General features: G+C 44.4%; 1 protein-coding gene across 5 annotated transcripts in view; it reads left to right on the top strand.

The window, feature by feature from the left end:
- Positions 1-13,373, top strand: part of ACAD9 (acyl-CoA dehydrogenase family member 9) — a 42,111-nt gene that overhangs the window by 15,930 nt on the left and 12,808 nt on the right. For all 5 annotated transcript variants that reach the window (XM_019632951.1, XM_019632950.1, XM_019632953.1 and 2 more), the window contains exons 3-8: positions 83-184; positions 3,550-3,656; positions 4,663-4,763; positions 5,689-5,767; positions 6,809-6,983; positions 12,190-12,263. In XM_019632951.1, the coding sequence (XP_019488496.1) occupies positions 83-184; positions 3,550-3,656; positions 4,663-4,763; positions 5,689-5,767; positions 6,809-6,983; positions 12,190-12,263 (638 nt within the window). The remainder of the gene's footprint in view (positions 1-82; positions 185-3,549; positions 3,657-4,662; positions 4,764-5,688; positions 5,768-6,808; positions 6,984-12,189; positions 12,264-13,373) is intronic.

Below are 13,373 nucleotides of genomic sequence, written 5' to 3'. Positions count from 1 at the left end.
CTATACAAAAATTGTTCTGTTTACTTGTATTTATATTAACAAAGCTAATATTTTGTTTAATCAAGATATTTTTTCTTGGTAGTGGACTCACGAAAAATTGACCAGGAGGGAAAAATCCCAAAGGAAACTTTAGAGAAACTGAAGAGCCTGGGGCTTTTTGGGATGCAAGTCCCAGAAGAATATGGTAAGTAAAGGAAACCACCCCATCACTGGTTGGCTCTTAAGAAAGTGCTCTGTATTTGTCCAAAAAAAGCGTTCTGTTTGGGAAAGGTAGCCGTTAAGTGCATATGTCCAGATCAAGCTGTAAAACCCCTGGAATTAATAAAAATGTCAGTTGTGGGCTAAATGCGAATGGCCAGCTGGTGAGTATGTGTGGACTGGCTAAGGGGCCTGTAGGCAGAAAGAGCTGCTGAGTTCTGCGCTTTCTTCCTCTGAAATGGATAAAGGACCACTTTAGAGTGTCTGCTTGCTAGGTCTCTGTGGGTGGTGGAGGGGGTGTGTCACAGCCAAAATAGGCTGATTGCAGTGTCCTCTCCCTGCACAGCCCTTTGGTCTGGTAGGTACAGGAATTACCCCTAGAACCACGCATGCTGTAGGGGAAGGGTCCCCTGGGTTTGGTTTCTGAACTCGGTACAAAGGAACAAGGCATATGGCTGCAGGGCACAAGCTGTATGTATCTAAGTGGGGATTTGACCCAGAGGCAGCTTGGAGCTCGGCCTTGAGTCTTTTGGACCATGCATGTTAATTCTTGGACCATTATAGTGATGTGTTTACCCCCCATGTCAGAGACCTTGCTTTTCTGCTCAGGACCCCAGTGTAATTCTGCCTGCTTATATTTGACTAATCATTGCAGCTTGTTTTTCTTTTACCTAATCTGGAGGTGGTTATCTCAGTTCTGTGGGATTAAGGGGACAGGCAAGCAGTGTGTGGGGGGAAAGGACTGAATAGAAAATGTTTCAAAAAGACAAGAGCACAGCCATGCACACACTATTTTTACTCTCATGCTCTTTTGACATCAAACCGTGGCTCTAGGCTCTCAGCCTTGACCCTGCATCCATCTCTCTGAGCCCCCTCCCTGAGCCTTTGCTAGTTGGGGCTGCTGCCAGATTTGATCAGCTGTGGGCAGGAGGTTAGGAGAGAGAGGTGTTAGTGGTGCTTTAAGGGCTGGGCATATTTCATGGCTGTAAGCTGGTCATTGGAGGTTTTTAATATTTGGGGCATTTTCCCAATCAGATTGTAAATGAGATTTTGCACAGCAAGTCACAGAAGCAGGAGTTTGTCTTGATGTTCTGTCTTTCTGCCTGGTTTACCTCTAGACACTAAAGTTAGGGCTTCCCTATCAGTCTCAAGTTGGGGGCCCTCAATATCTGTAGAGTAAGTTCCCACTTGTACCAATCCTATAGCTGGTGCAGTCTGAGACAAAATGTGAAAATTTAGTACAAGTTAGTGTAATACCTAATTTCTTTGATTCTGAGGCATATTTTAATCAGGTTAAATCTTAGTTTATATGTATGTTTATTGCTTTGTTTTAAAATGTTTAATGGTGTATCTTGTCATCATGTGAAACACCTTCCACATTTCCAAATGTATAAAATTTCTGCAGAAGACAAAATCATCAGTGATTTTGCCACCCCCAGTGGTGGGGACACAGCATAGACCTTTGCTGGGAGAAGCTACATACCCTGCTTCTTAACACAAATCTGTAGCCTTTGAGTGAGGTTGGGAGAGACTGAGCTCTTTCCAGACATCTGACACTTGGTCAGTGTTACAGCTGACAAGCAACGGGGAAACTGTGCCATAACAAACAAGTTACGTTAAATATTAGGATAGAAAGCAGGTGGAGTAGAGCTGGAGGGTGGTAGTTGGTCTGTTAGCAACTGAAAAAACATAAGTGCTTGGAAAAAACAGAAATAGCTTGAGAAAGCTGCCAGAGGTAGCCAAACTAATAGTATGTGTTTCCCCTTCAAGATCATTGTAAAATCACTTCTTGATTGATGAAAGGTAATTAATTATTCCCTCAAACAATTTCTGAGTAAAATCGGGGTACATCATCTTTTTACTTCTGTATGTCTTGTATGCCAGAGTGTGTGTGTGTGTGTGTGTGTGTGTACTCATATGTGTGCACCTGTGTTGGTATGAGATTACACAACTCCCCATCCCTTATTTTTGTTTTATGTCCTACTTTCTGGTATGAAAATGCTCTTTCTTTCATGAAATGATAGTAGTCACATTTGGGGCTTTTTTAATACTTCCTTGGGAAGTTAGGGCAGCAGCAACCTTATGCTCATGCCCAAGAAGTTTTGGGGAAATGCTCCCAATCTGGAGCATTCTAAACACTGGTTGGAAACCCCTGTTCAGGGAAACGGAGGCCTTTTCTCCCACAAGCCAGGATTTCCTCCCTGGGTCCCTGCGACCAACCAGGCTGATGTGTGGCTCCTTCCTGCCTCCAGTTCCTCCAGCACCTGCAGTCTCCATGTGCCTGTCACCCTTCCCAATGTGACTGCTGTCCCACAGGATTTTAATGGTAACTTCCTTGGGAGAGAAAGCATCAGAATTTATTTTTTTAACAAACAAAACTGACTCACTCAGTATATAAAATAAGTAAAAGTTTTGATTGAAACAGAAGTGGAGAGGGGTGGTGGTGGTACTATAGAAGCCTGGCCTTGCCTGCGTCCCACACTGAGCCCATGGGACTCCATACCAGGCAGTGCCACTGCGATCCCTTCGGGACTCAGCCCTTCCTTTTGTGTGTGAGTGGCGGCTCCGGGGCCTGCGACTGCACATACCCCTGAGTTCAGAGCCCAGTCCTGCGACATGTTGGCTACATGACCTGAGGCCTCATTTTGTCATTCGTGAGATGCACATAAGGCCACCAACTGGCCACCTGTAGAAGTTGAAGATGAAATGCAAAATACATAAGTTCAATGGAGTTTTTGTTTCTTTAATTTTTGTTTTTTCACTCCAGAACAGTGATTCCCAATCAGGGTGATTTTGTCCCCCAGGAGACATTTGGCAATGTCTAGAGACATTTTTCGTTGCTCAAATTGTGGGAGAGGTGTAACTTCTGGACTCTAGTGGGTGGAGGCCCAGGACGGTGCTAAACATCGTACAGTGCACAGGACAGCCCCCCACAACAAAGAGTGAGCACAGAATCGGGATCCTAGGGTCCACTAGGTACTGGGGAGAGATGTTGGACATCTGTTTCATTTATAAAGATCTGTACCTGTGACAGAGATTCACAACATACTAAATGATTTAATATAGGTATAGGTATTTTTATATTTTTGTATTATAGATTATATTTTAATATTAAAAATATATCTACATATGCTCATATGCCTATATAAAGTCTGAAAGGATATACACAAAAATGCTGTGAGTAATGTGTATGGGTACTTTGTTTTCTTTGTAGCTTTCTCAGTTGTGATTTTCCTCTAATGGTGATGTGGCATTACTTTTATAATCAGAAAAGACCAGTAAAGCCATTTGCCTTTAATGGGAGGAATTTGGGGCTGGTCCATCAGTAAAACTGGTCTGTTTCTTCTTCAGGTGGCCTGGGCCTCTCCAACACCATGTATGCTCGGCTAGGGGAAATTGTCAGCTTGGACGGGTCAATTGCTGTGACCCTGGCAGCACATCAGGCTATCGGCCTCAAGGTCAAGTATGGGATGCTTCCTGAAGGTCTTCTGGCGCCAGCCCGTGATGCCAGAAGACCTTCAGGAAGTGAATCGGGCTTGCTTCCTCAGGGTCTCAGAGGAGGGCTGCTCCGTCTCCTGCAGCCTCGTCCTGTGGAGCCTCACTTGGCACACACCATGTGGTGCTCAGTCCCCACACGAGCAACAGCCCTAGATCTCACCACTCCTCCCCTTTGAGTCTTCCTCCTTTCCCCATCACCTTTGACCCATCCTATGAAGGCCCAGTTCTGATGCTGCTGCCTCTGTGGAGCCTGCCTTCACCTTGGGCTGGAAGTGAGCCTCGCCTCTGAGCTCTTGTCACTCGGGGCTGGAGCTTGTCCTTCCTGCTCTTGGTGCACATGTCTTCCTCAGCCCTCTGGGCTTGGAGCATTTTGGGGGTAGGTCCAGGGGCACACAGCTCTTAGCAATAATCCACTTCCCTGGCTTGTTTCTGCTCAATGTAGAAATGAAAGGGAACTGAGTGAGCAATGGGCATGGCTTCCCCCCACCCCACCCCAAGAGCAGTGGAAACAGTGGTCTTACCCACTTGGCACTGTGAAGGGAGTGGGACAGTTCTGACATTGACTGTGCACCTTCTTTATGCCAGGTATGGCTCTAGCATTCCCACACCTTCACCTTTTATCATCCAAACCACCCAATCCACAGGATAATCCATGAGATTATCCTGTGTATTGGTGGGGAAGGAGATGGAGGCTCAGGAGGGATATTCCTTACCCAAGGCCACCTAGCCAGGAAACGGAGGACTGCGATGGAAATCCCTGAGTGTGCACGTTAGGGTGGCTCCTTAGCAACCTGGCTTCCTATACTGTCCAGCAGCTCCCCATTTTTACCCAAGGCTGCCAGTTCTGAGCCAGGGTGTTACCTCTTGTGTGAGGCGAGTATTTCCATCAGAAGAAGCCATGTACTGCAAGCACATTTCACACTCTTCTCCCCACAGCTGAAATCAGCCTGTGTGTGTCTTATTTAGGGGCTCATTTTGGCCGGCACTGAGGAGCAGAAGTCCAAGTACCTACCCAAACTGGCATCTGGGGAGCACATTGCCGCCTTCTGCCTGACCGAGCCAGCCAGGTCTGCCCTTTGGTGGGAGGGATCATGGAACGCACTTCCAGGGTGCTCTGGGAGGAGGGCCATAGTTTGGCTGAATGGGTAGTGATTCTGATTTCTTCCCTCCCTGAAATCTTTCAGGAATCAACTCATCAACTTTTCTTGCCAGTTCTATTATCTTTACTTTATCCTCTGTCCCAGTGAGATTTATAAATGAGATAACATACTTGACAGCACCTGTTAAATAATTATTTTATAGTTTGCACACACTGACATGTGATATGCTTTCAGACTTCAAAGCAACTCTCAGAGTATGTGGGGCAGCTGGTAGTGTTCCCATTTTACAGATTAGGAACTGAGGTTGTGTGATCAGCCCAAGGCCACACAGCTAAGACATAAATAATAAGGCTGGCGCAGGACCCAGGACTTCTGATGGTGTGCTCCTTGGACCACACTCCATCTTGCTTACCCCCACGTAACAATCGCGCGCCCTGAACTCATCTTCACAGGACCTCTGATGAGCCTGTTTTGAGCAAACATTTCCAGATTTAACCTTAAGCCCAAGTTTTCGCTGCCACTTTTTTATCTGATGTGATAAAGCAGGGGGTCAACCAAATCTAGCCTGCCACTTGTTTTTGTAAAGAAAGTGTTGCTGGAATATGTCTATTTGTTTACACACTGTCTGGCTGCCTTCACGCCAACTTGGCAGAATTAAGGAATTGGGACAGACTTTCTGTCACCTGTAAAGAGATATCGATAGATAGATAGATAGATAGATAGATAGATAGATAGATAGATAGATGTAGATATATATGTATATCTCGCCTGGCCCTTTATTTTAAAAGTTTGCCAACTCCTGTATTAAAGTAAAAACCTTTTGGGGCTCTCCAAATCTTTCTTCTTGATTCCAAGCTTTACTGTGCTCAACTGCCTGTCTCTGTCCCCGCAGTGGGAGTGACGCTGCCTCCATCCAGGCCAGGGCCGTATTAAGTGAAGATAAGAAGCACTACATCCTCAGCGGCTCCAAGGTACAGCTCCATGGCCTCACCCGGGTCTCAGTCATGGCCTCCACCACTACACACTGACCGCTTTCCTCACACCAGGGACGCAAAGGGCGTACACATCATCTCTTGACTATCACCTCTTGGGTGGATGCTACTTTTCATTTTTTAGAAGAAACCAGGGGCTCAGAGAGTTTCAGTGACTTGTCAGTTTCCTATGTCTACTTAGTGGCAGAGCCAGGATTGGTGCCAAGGAGTTCTGGCTCTGGAGTCTATATGCTTTCATATGCACCAACTACCTCCTGAGCTGCTCTTGGGTGTTTATTTTCTAAACTTTTTATTATGCAAAATTTGAAGCATACACAAAAGTTTAGTATAGTGAACTTCTGTGCACCCATCAGCCAGCTTCCGCAGTTATTAGTTCATAGCCAGTCCTGTTTCTCTGTCAGCATTGCCAGCTCTGGATTGCATGCATAACTGTTTCAGCTTATATTTCTAAAAGATAAGACTTTTTTAAAAAAGTCATAATACCATTATCACATTTTTAAAAATTGGTAATAATTTCTCGCTATCTAGTCAGAGTTCAGATTTCCCTGATTGTCTTACACCTTTTTATTTGTCAAACAATTTGCTTGAATTAAGATCCAAATAGATTCCATACATTGCAGTTTGTTGAGAAGGCTCCCAGTTTTTACCTCTCCCTCATCCTCCTCTTTCTCCCACCCCGTCTCTGATTCTTTCTGCCCCCACCCCGCTTTCTTGAGGAAACCCTATTGTTTGGTGCTAGACCCTGTGCTGTCTTAGTACCATTGACTGCTCTTCTATACACACACACACACACACACACACCCCGGTCACCTGTGTCTCGCAGGAATTATCCTTGTTCTGGGGAGACTGGGTTGAGCCCTGTCTTCTGTTCATGCAGCGTTGGCTACCCCAAGGCCAAGGGCTTTACATTCTGCCCTGAAGTTTGATGGGCAGCTGGAGTGTCTTGTGGCAAAGATGGAGCTCAGAGGTCGCTCATGATAGTTTGCTTTCCTCCAAAGTTCTTTTGCTTTTTTTCCTCAGGTCTGGATCACCAATGGAGGACTGGCGAATATTTTTACTGTGTTTGCTAAGACCAAGGTTGTTGATTCTGACAGCTTAGTAAAAGACAAAATCACAGCATTCATAGTGGAGAGAGACTTTGGTGGAGTGATTAATGGGAAGCCTGAGGATAAGTTAGGCATCCGCGGCTCCAACAGTAAGTTGTGTGTGTGTGTCTGTGTGATGTGTGTGTGTGTGTGTGTGTCTTTGTCTGTGTGGTGTGTGTGTGTGTGTGTGTGTGTGTGTGTGTGTCTTTGTCTGTGTGTCTGTATGTGTGTGAAAGAGAGAGAGAGAGACCTTTTAGCCCCATCCAAACGTCAAGATAAAATGAGATTTAAATAGTTTTGATTGCACTTAAGCATTTTAGCAAAATCAAATTAAAAATGCCACAATGGCTATGGTAACTAATCCTGCAATGAACATAGGTGCATATATCTTTTCCAACTAGTGTTTTCATTTTCTTTGGATAAATGCCCAGAAGTGGAATTGCTGGGTCATATGGTATATTCATTTTTAATTTTTTGAGGAACCTCCATACTGTTTTCCATACTGGCTGCACCAATTTGCAATCCCACCAACAGTGCATGAGGTTTCCCTTTTCTCCACACCCTCGCCAATACTTGCTGTTTATTGATTTATTGATAATAGCCATTTTTACAGGTATGAGATGATATCTCATTGTGGTTTTTATTTGCATTTAATGATGATTAGTGAGCATCTTTTCATATTTCTGTTAGCATCTGTATGTATGTCCTCTTTGGATAAGTGTCTTTTCATGTCCTCTGCCCATTTTTCAATCAGATTGTTTATTTTTTTATTATTGAGTTGTATGAGTGTCTAATGTATTTTGGATATCAACCCCTGAATGGATATGTCATTTGTGAATATATTCCCCCATTTAGTACGTTGTCTTTTTGTTTTCTTGGTGGTTTTCTTTGCTGTGCAGAAGCTTTCTAGTTTGATGAAGTCCCATTTGTTTATTTTTGCTTTTGTTTCCCTTGCCCAAGGAGATGGATCCAAAAATATATTACTCAGACTGATGTCAAATACTTTTTATGTTTTCTTCTAGGAGTTTTATGGTTTCAGGTCTAACATTTAAGCCTTTAACCCATTTTGAGTTTATTTTTGTATATGGTGTAAGAAGTGGTCCACTTTCATTTGTTTGCGTATATTTGTCCAGTTTTCCCAACATCACTTGTTGAAGAGACTGTCATTACTCCAGTGAATATTTTTACTTCCTTTGTCATAGATTAATTGACCATATAGGTGTGGGCTTATTTCTGGACTCCCTATTCGGTTTCATTGATCTACGAGGAGTGATCAAACAATACAGTGAATGTTTAAATAAAAGAAAATGTATTACAGTAAAGACACATTGCTATTAATCCCCTTCAAAATACTTTCCCTCACTTCGAACACACTTATCCCATCATTCTTGCCACTTTCCGAAGCAGTTCTGGAAGTCCTCTTGTGAGTGTCTTTAGTTGTGCTGTTGTGGCTGCCTCGATGTCGTGAATCATTTTGACTTTGGTGAAGGGCAAGAAGTCACACAGTGCCAGATCCGATGACTAAGGTGGACAAGGACACACAGTTTTGTTTTTATTTGACAGAAATTGCCATATACCCGAAGCGATGTGTGACACAGAGCATTGTCATGATGGAGGATGATTTACGGCACACTTTAAAACACATCTTCTCTCGGGCCATCCGTGTGGCTCAGTTGGTTAAGAGCTCGCTCAAGAGTGTGAGCTCTGAGCAACAGTGGTTCGATGCCCGGCCCAAGCTGAGCTGCCACTGAGCTGCCAACAGGTGGCAGGATGGCTCAACTAAAAAAACAAAAACAAAAAAACCTTCTCTCAACTGTAGCTCACACCTGACTGACTGCACCGAACAAATTGAAACTTGTCACACACTGTTACTAAGGTTTGATGTGCTGCTTCCTGTATCGAAGACCCCTGCCTTTCTGTTGGATGGTACTCAGCAGCAGCATTCACCGTATTTTGTGATCACACATTGCTTCTGGTACGGCAGTTTCTGTCAAATAAAAACATTACAGTGTGTCTTCATCCAACTTATTCACTAGATCTGGCACCAAGCGACTTCTGGCTCTTCTTCAAAGTCAAAATGACCATGATAGGTAAATCAATTCAGGACATCGAAGCAGCCATGACAGTGTAACTAAAGACATTCATGAAAGAGGACTTCCAAAACTGCTTCAGAAAGTGGCAAGAACAATGAGATAAGTATGTTTGAAGCGAGGGGGAGTATTTTGAAGGGGATCAATGGCAATGTGTCTTTTACTATAATACATTTTTTTTTTAAATTTAAACATTCACCGTATTTTTCTTTATCATACCTCCTGTGTCTGGTTTTGTGTCAGTACCATGCTGTCTTGATTACTATAGCCTTATAGTATAGTTTGAGATCAGGGAGCCCGATACTTGTAACTTTGTTTTTCTTTCTCAAGATTGCTTTTTCTATTCGTGGTCTTTTGTTATTCAATGTAAATTTTAGGATTATTTGTTCTAGTTCTGAGAAGAATGACTATGATGTACCCCAGTATTCATTGCAGCATTATTTACAATATCCAATATACGGAAGCCACCTAGGTATTCATCGATAGATGAATGGATAAAGAAGATATGGTACACACATACACACACACACGAACATTACGCAGCAACAAAAAAGAATGAAATCTTTTTTCCATAATGGATGGATCTAGAGGGTATAAGTGAGGCAGAGAAAGACAAATACTGGATGGTTTCACTTATATGTAGAATCTAAAAAATAACAAAGAGGGCCGGCCGAGTGGCTCAGTTGGTTAAGAGCTCGCTCAAGAGTTTGAGCTCTGAGCAACAGCGGTTCGAGTCCAGCCCGAGCTGAGCAGCCGCTGAGCTGCCAACAGGTAGCAGGATGGCTCAGCTAAAAAAATAAATAAATAAAAAAAATAACAAAGAAATGAACAAACAAAACAAAAACAGACTCATAGAAGCAGAGACCAAAAGGATGGTTACCAGAAGGGAGGGGGGCTAGTCAATAATATAATAAATTTACACAGTGATAGATGATAAGTGGAATTAGTGGGGTGATCACATTTAAGGTATAAAAATGCCAAATCATTATATTGTGCACCTGAAACTAATATAACCAATATAATATTGTATACCAACTATACTTAAATTAAAAAATTAAAAAAAAAAAGAATGCCATAATGACTCTTCATGGCATTGCAGACGAGTTCTTTGAAAGTAACTCATTAATTCAACAAACACTGCATCTCTCCATGCATCGAGCAATGGTGATATCAAGGTAAGTGAGACAGTCACAGTCTTATAGTGCTCTCAGCCTTGTGAGAGAGGACAAGGACAGGGGTGTCCTAGGTAAACATTCCATTATAGGAAACCTCCCGTATTTCCTGCCTATGGAGCCTCCTCCTTCGTCTTGCTCTACCTCCTGCCTGCCCAGGCCTGCCTGAAGTCCCTGGTCGGCTCTCAGTTCAGTTGAGGCTGGTGTCCGACTTGCCCAGCGCTGCAAGAGAGTCCTCACAGGACTCTGCCTCATGTGTCTCCTAGTTCAGATCATGGAGTGTCTGTGCTGCAGGGGGCTCCACACCCACTTCTGTTTGCCACCTCGTCTTTGAGGACCCTGTGTTCTGGATGGTGGTATTTGCCATGACATCTGCTCATCCTGGGGGGCGGGGGGGGGTCAGAGGGCCCCAAGCTCTAACCTGGCTCTTGCACTGAGAAGCTATGTGACCCTGAACAAGTTAATTTGCATTTCTTCAGCTTCCTCATCTAAAAGAAAGGAATGCTAATAGAACCTTCCTTGTGGAGGTGACATGAGAAGAGAGTGTTATGATGTACTATAAAATGCTCAGTTCACATGGAGGCTGACAATTAGCTGCTGCTTTACTGATGTTGCTACCATGACCAGTGCTGCCTATTGAGCACCACCCAGAATATTCCAGCAGGAAGGAACATGCCCATAGGCCTAGAGATAAGGAAGGGCTTGGTGTGCTGGTTGGGATAAGATGGCCAGAGTGACCGAGGTGGAGGGAGGATCAGGGCTGCTGCAGTGCAATATTGTGGGGCACTGTCCATACTGAGGTATGGGTAGGTGGTACCCACTGGAACTGCAGTCGCCCTGCAAGAGGAGATCAGCGGAGGAGGCAGGCCCCCCCCCCCCACACACACACACAGCCTGTGAAGGAACAAGAACTGGTAGGAGGACCAGGCCTCACAGCCCATGTGCTTAAGCCATAAATGGGACCCAGTAGCCAGAAAGATGGGTATTCCATTGTATTTCACAACCAGGCTATTTGAACACAGCTGTCATCAGAACAGAAGGTCAGCAGACTCTGGTTGCCAGCACTTGATTTGGCTATTGCTTGGTCACTTGAGCCATGACTTCCCTTTCCTGAGCCTCCCTTTTCTTGATGGGAGCCGCTGTTTTCATATAACATAGAAACAGCTACAGAGAACACCATAGAGAGGGAGGCCTGTTCCTTCCCTGCCTTTCCCTCGCCCATGCCACGCGTACTCTGACTCTTCTCCTCACACTGACTTTGCTTCCTGCCACACACCAGCACATCCTCACTTGGAGGTCTGCTAGTCCTCCATTGCTGCGGTGACCCACCTGAGAAACTGCCCCAACACTCAGCATCTCTTTCTCTCCCACAGGCTGCAGGTGCTGTGGGTTGAGTTCAGGTCTGCCATGTGTTTTCTTGAACGTGCTATGGCATGTTCTCCTCACAGCAGATTGTCAGAGCCCAAGGGGCCCAGCCAGACTGGATCAGCAGAGTTAAGGCCTCTATTCCTGTTAGGTCAGCTCCACATCCCTGGCCACAGCAAGTCATATGGCCAAATCTGGCATTGTGGGCAGGGAATGGCAAACCTCCCACCGCAGGCCCACAGTGCAGGCTGTGGCTGCATTAAAGCAGAGTGAGATGGGACCGATTCTTTCATCTGGCGTGGGGCCTTAGAAAGTGCTGTGCCATCTTGCTTCTTTGTCTCTGGCTCTTTCTCATCCTTTAAACTTCACCTTAGAAAAGTCTGAAACCCTTAGTAGAGAGTAAAAGTGAACCCTTAGTAAAAATAGTATTATCCACTCCCCTCCAACTTCCATTTCTGTCACTATGCTGTATTTATGTCATCCATAGCACTTACCACAATGTTATAACATCTTGTTTATTATTTCCCAAACCAAAGTATGAGTTCCATGGGGACTGAAACCTTGTCTTTTTGTGCTGTCCTCTCAGTAGATGTAGATTGAATGCATGTATGAATGAATGAATGAATTGCATGCCTGCAAGGTCAAGTGCAAAGTGGTTTGCATTTAAGGCCTTCAATTGTGTGTTTCAGCTTGTGAAGTCCATTTTGAAAACACCAGGGTGCCAGTTGAAAATGTTCTTGGAGAAGTCGGAGGCGGGTTTAAGGTGAGTTGTCAGCAGCAAGCCCTGTGAACGCTGCACAGTTTCCCGGTGCAGTTTGGTCATCTCCAGCTTTCTGTCTCATCCCTGCTTACAGCACCGATGTGTGCTTCCCAGGTGACCACCAGGTGCAATTCTCCATTGGGAAATCAGCAATGTGGAGAGTGGAACAATTGGCTCTCAGAAGGAGTGTGTGGTTAGAACTAGGTCCCTTCACCTGCGAGGCTGTGTTTGCTTGGAGTAGGGACTGGATTCATCCCTCCAGCATGCGAGCGTAGTCCCGCAGGCACTAGAGAGGCACAGGTCCTCTGCATGCACACCCCAGGGCCGGAGTCCCCACATGAAGTATTTTTTCTTTTGACTCAGATTTATTATTATATTTTTAATGGACAGATCATTCATATAACATAAAATTCACTGTTTTCAATTTTACACATTGGTAGTTTTTAGTATACTCACTGTGTTATGCAACCATCACCATGATCAAATTCCAGAACATTTCCATCACCACAGAAAAAATGCCATCCCTTCTCGTTTCCCCTCCCCCATCCCTTGGCAATTACTATTTTACTTTCTGTTTTTATGGATTTACCTATTTTGAACACTTCATATTCATATAAATGGAATCTATATGTGGCCTCTTGTGTTTGGCTTCCTTCACGGAGCATAATGTTTTCAAGGTTTATCTAAGTTGTGGCATTTTTCATTCCTTTTTATGGCTGAATAGTATTGTATGGATATATGCCGCATTCTGTTTATTCATTTATCAGCTGATGGACATTTGTGTTGTTTCCATTTCTCGGCCGTTGTCAGTAATGCTACTGTGAACATTGATGTACAAGTTTTTGTGTGAGCAATATGTTTTCAGTTCTTTAGGGTACATATCTAGAGGTAAAATTGCTGGGTCATATGGTGACTGTGTTTAACTGTTTAGGGAACTGCCAGGCTGTTTTCTACAGCAGCTGTACCACTTTACCTTCCCATCAACAGTGCACTAGGGGGGCCGGCTGAGTGGCGCTTTGGTTAAGAACTGGCTTGGGATGCCAGAGGGCCCCGGTTCGGATCCCACATATGAGGGCCAGTGACACTGCCCTCTGCAGCTAAGATGGTGAATGG

Source organism: Hipposideros armiger, unplaced genomic scaffold (assembly GCF_001890085.2).
Source record: "Hipposideros armiger isolate ML-2016 unplaced genomic scaffold, ASM189008v1 scaffold_1200, whole genome shotgun sequence".
Taxonomy (NCBI): Eukaryota; Metazoa; Chordata; class Mammalia; order Chiroptera; family Hipposideridae; genus Hipposideros; species Hipposideros armiger.
This window is presented reverse-complemented; position numbering and strand designations above follow the sequence as displayed.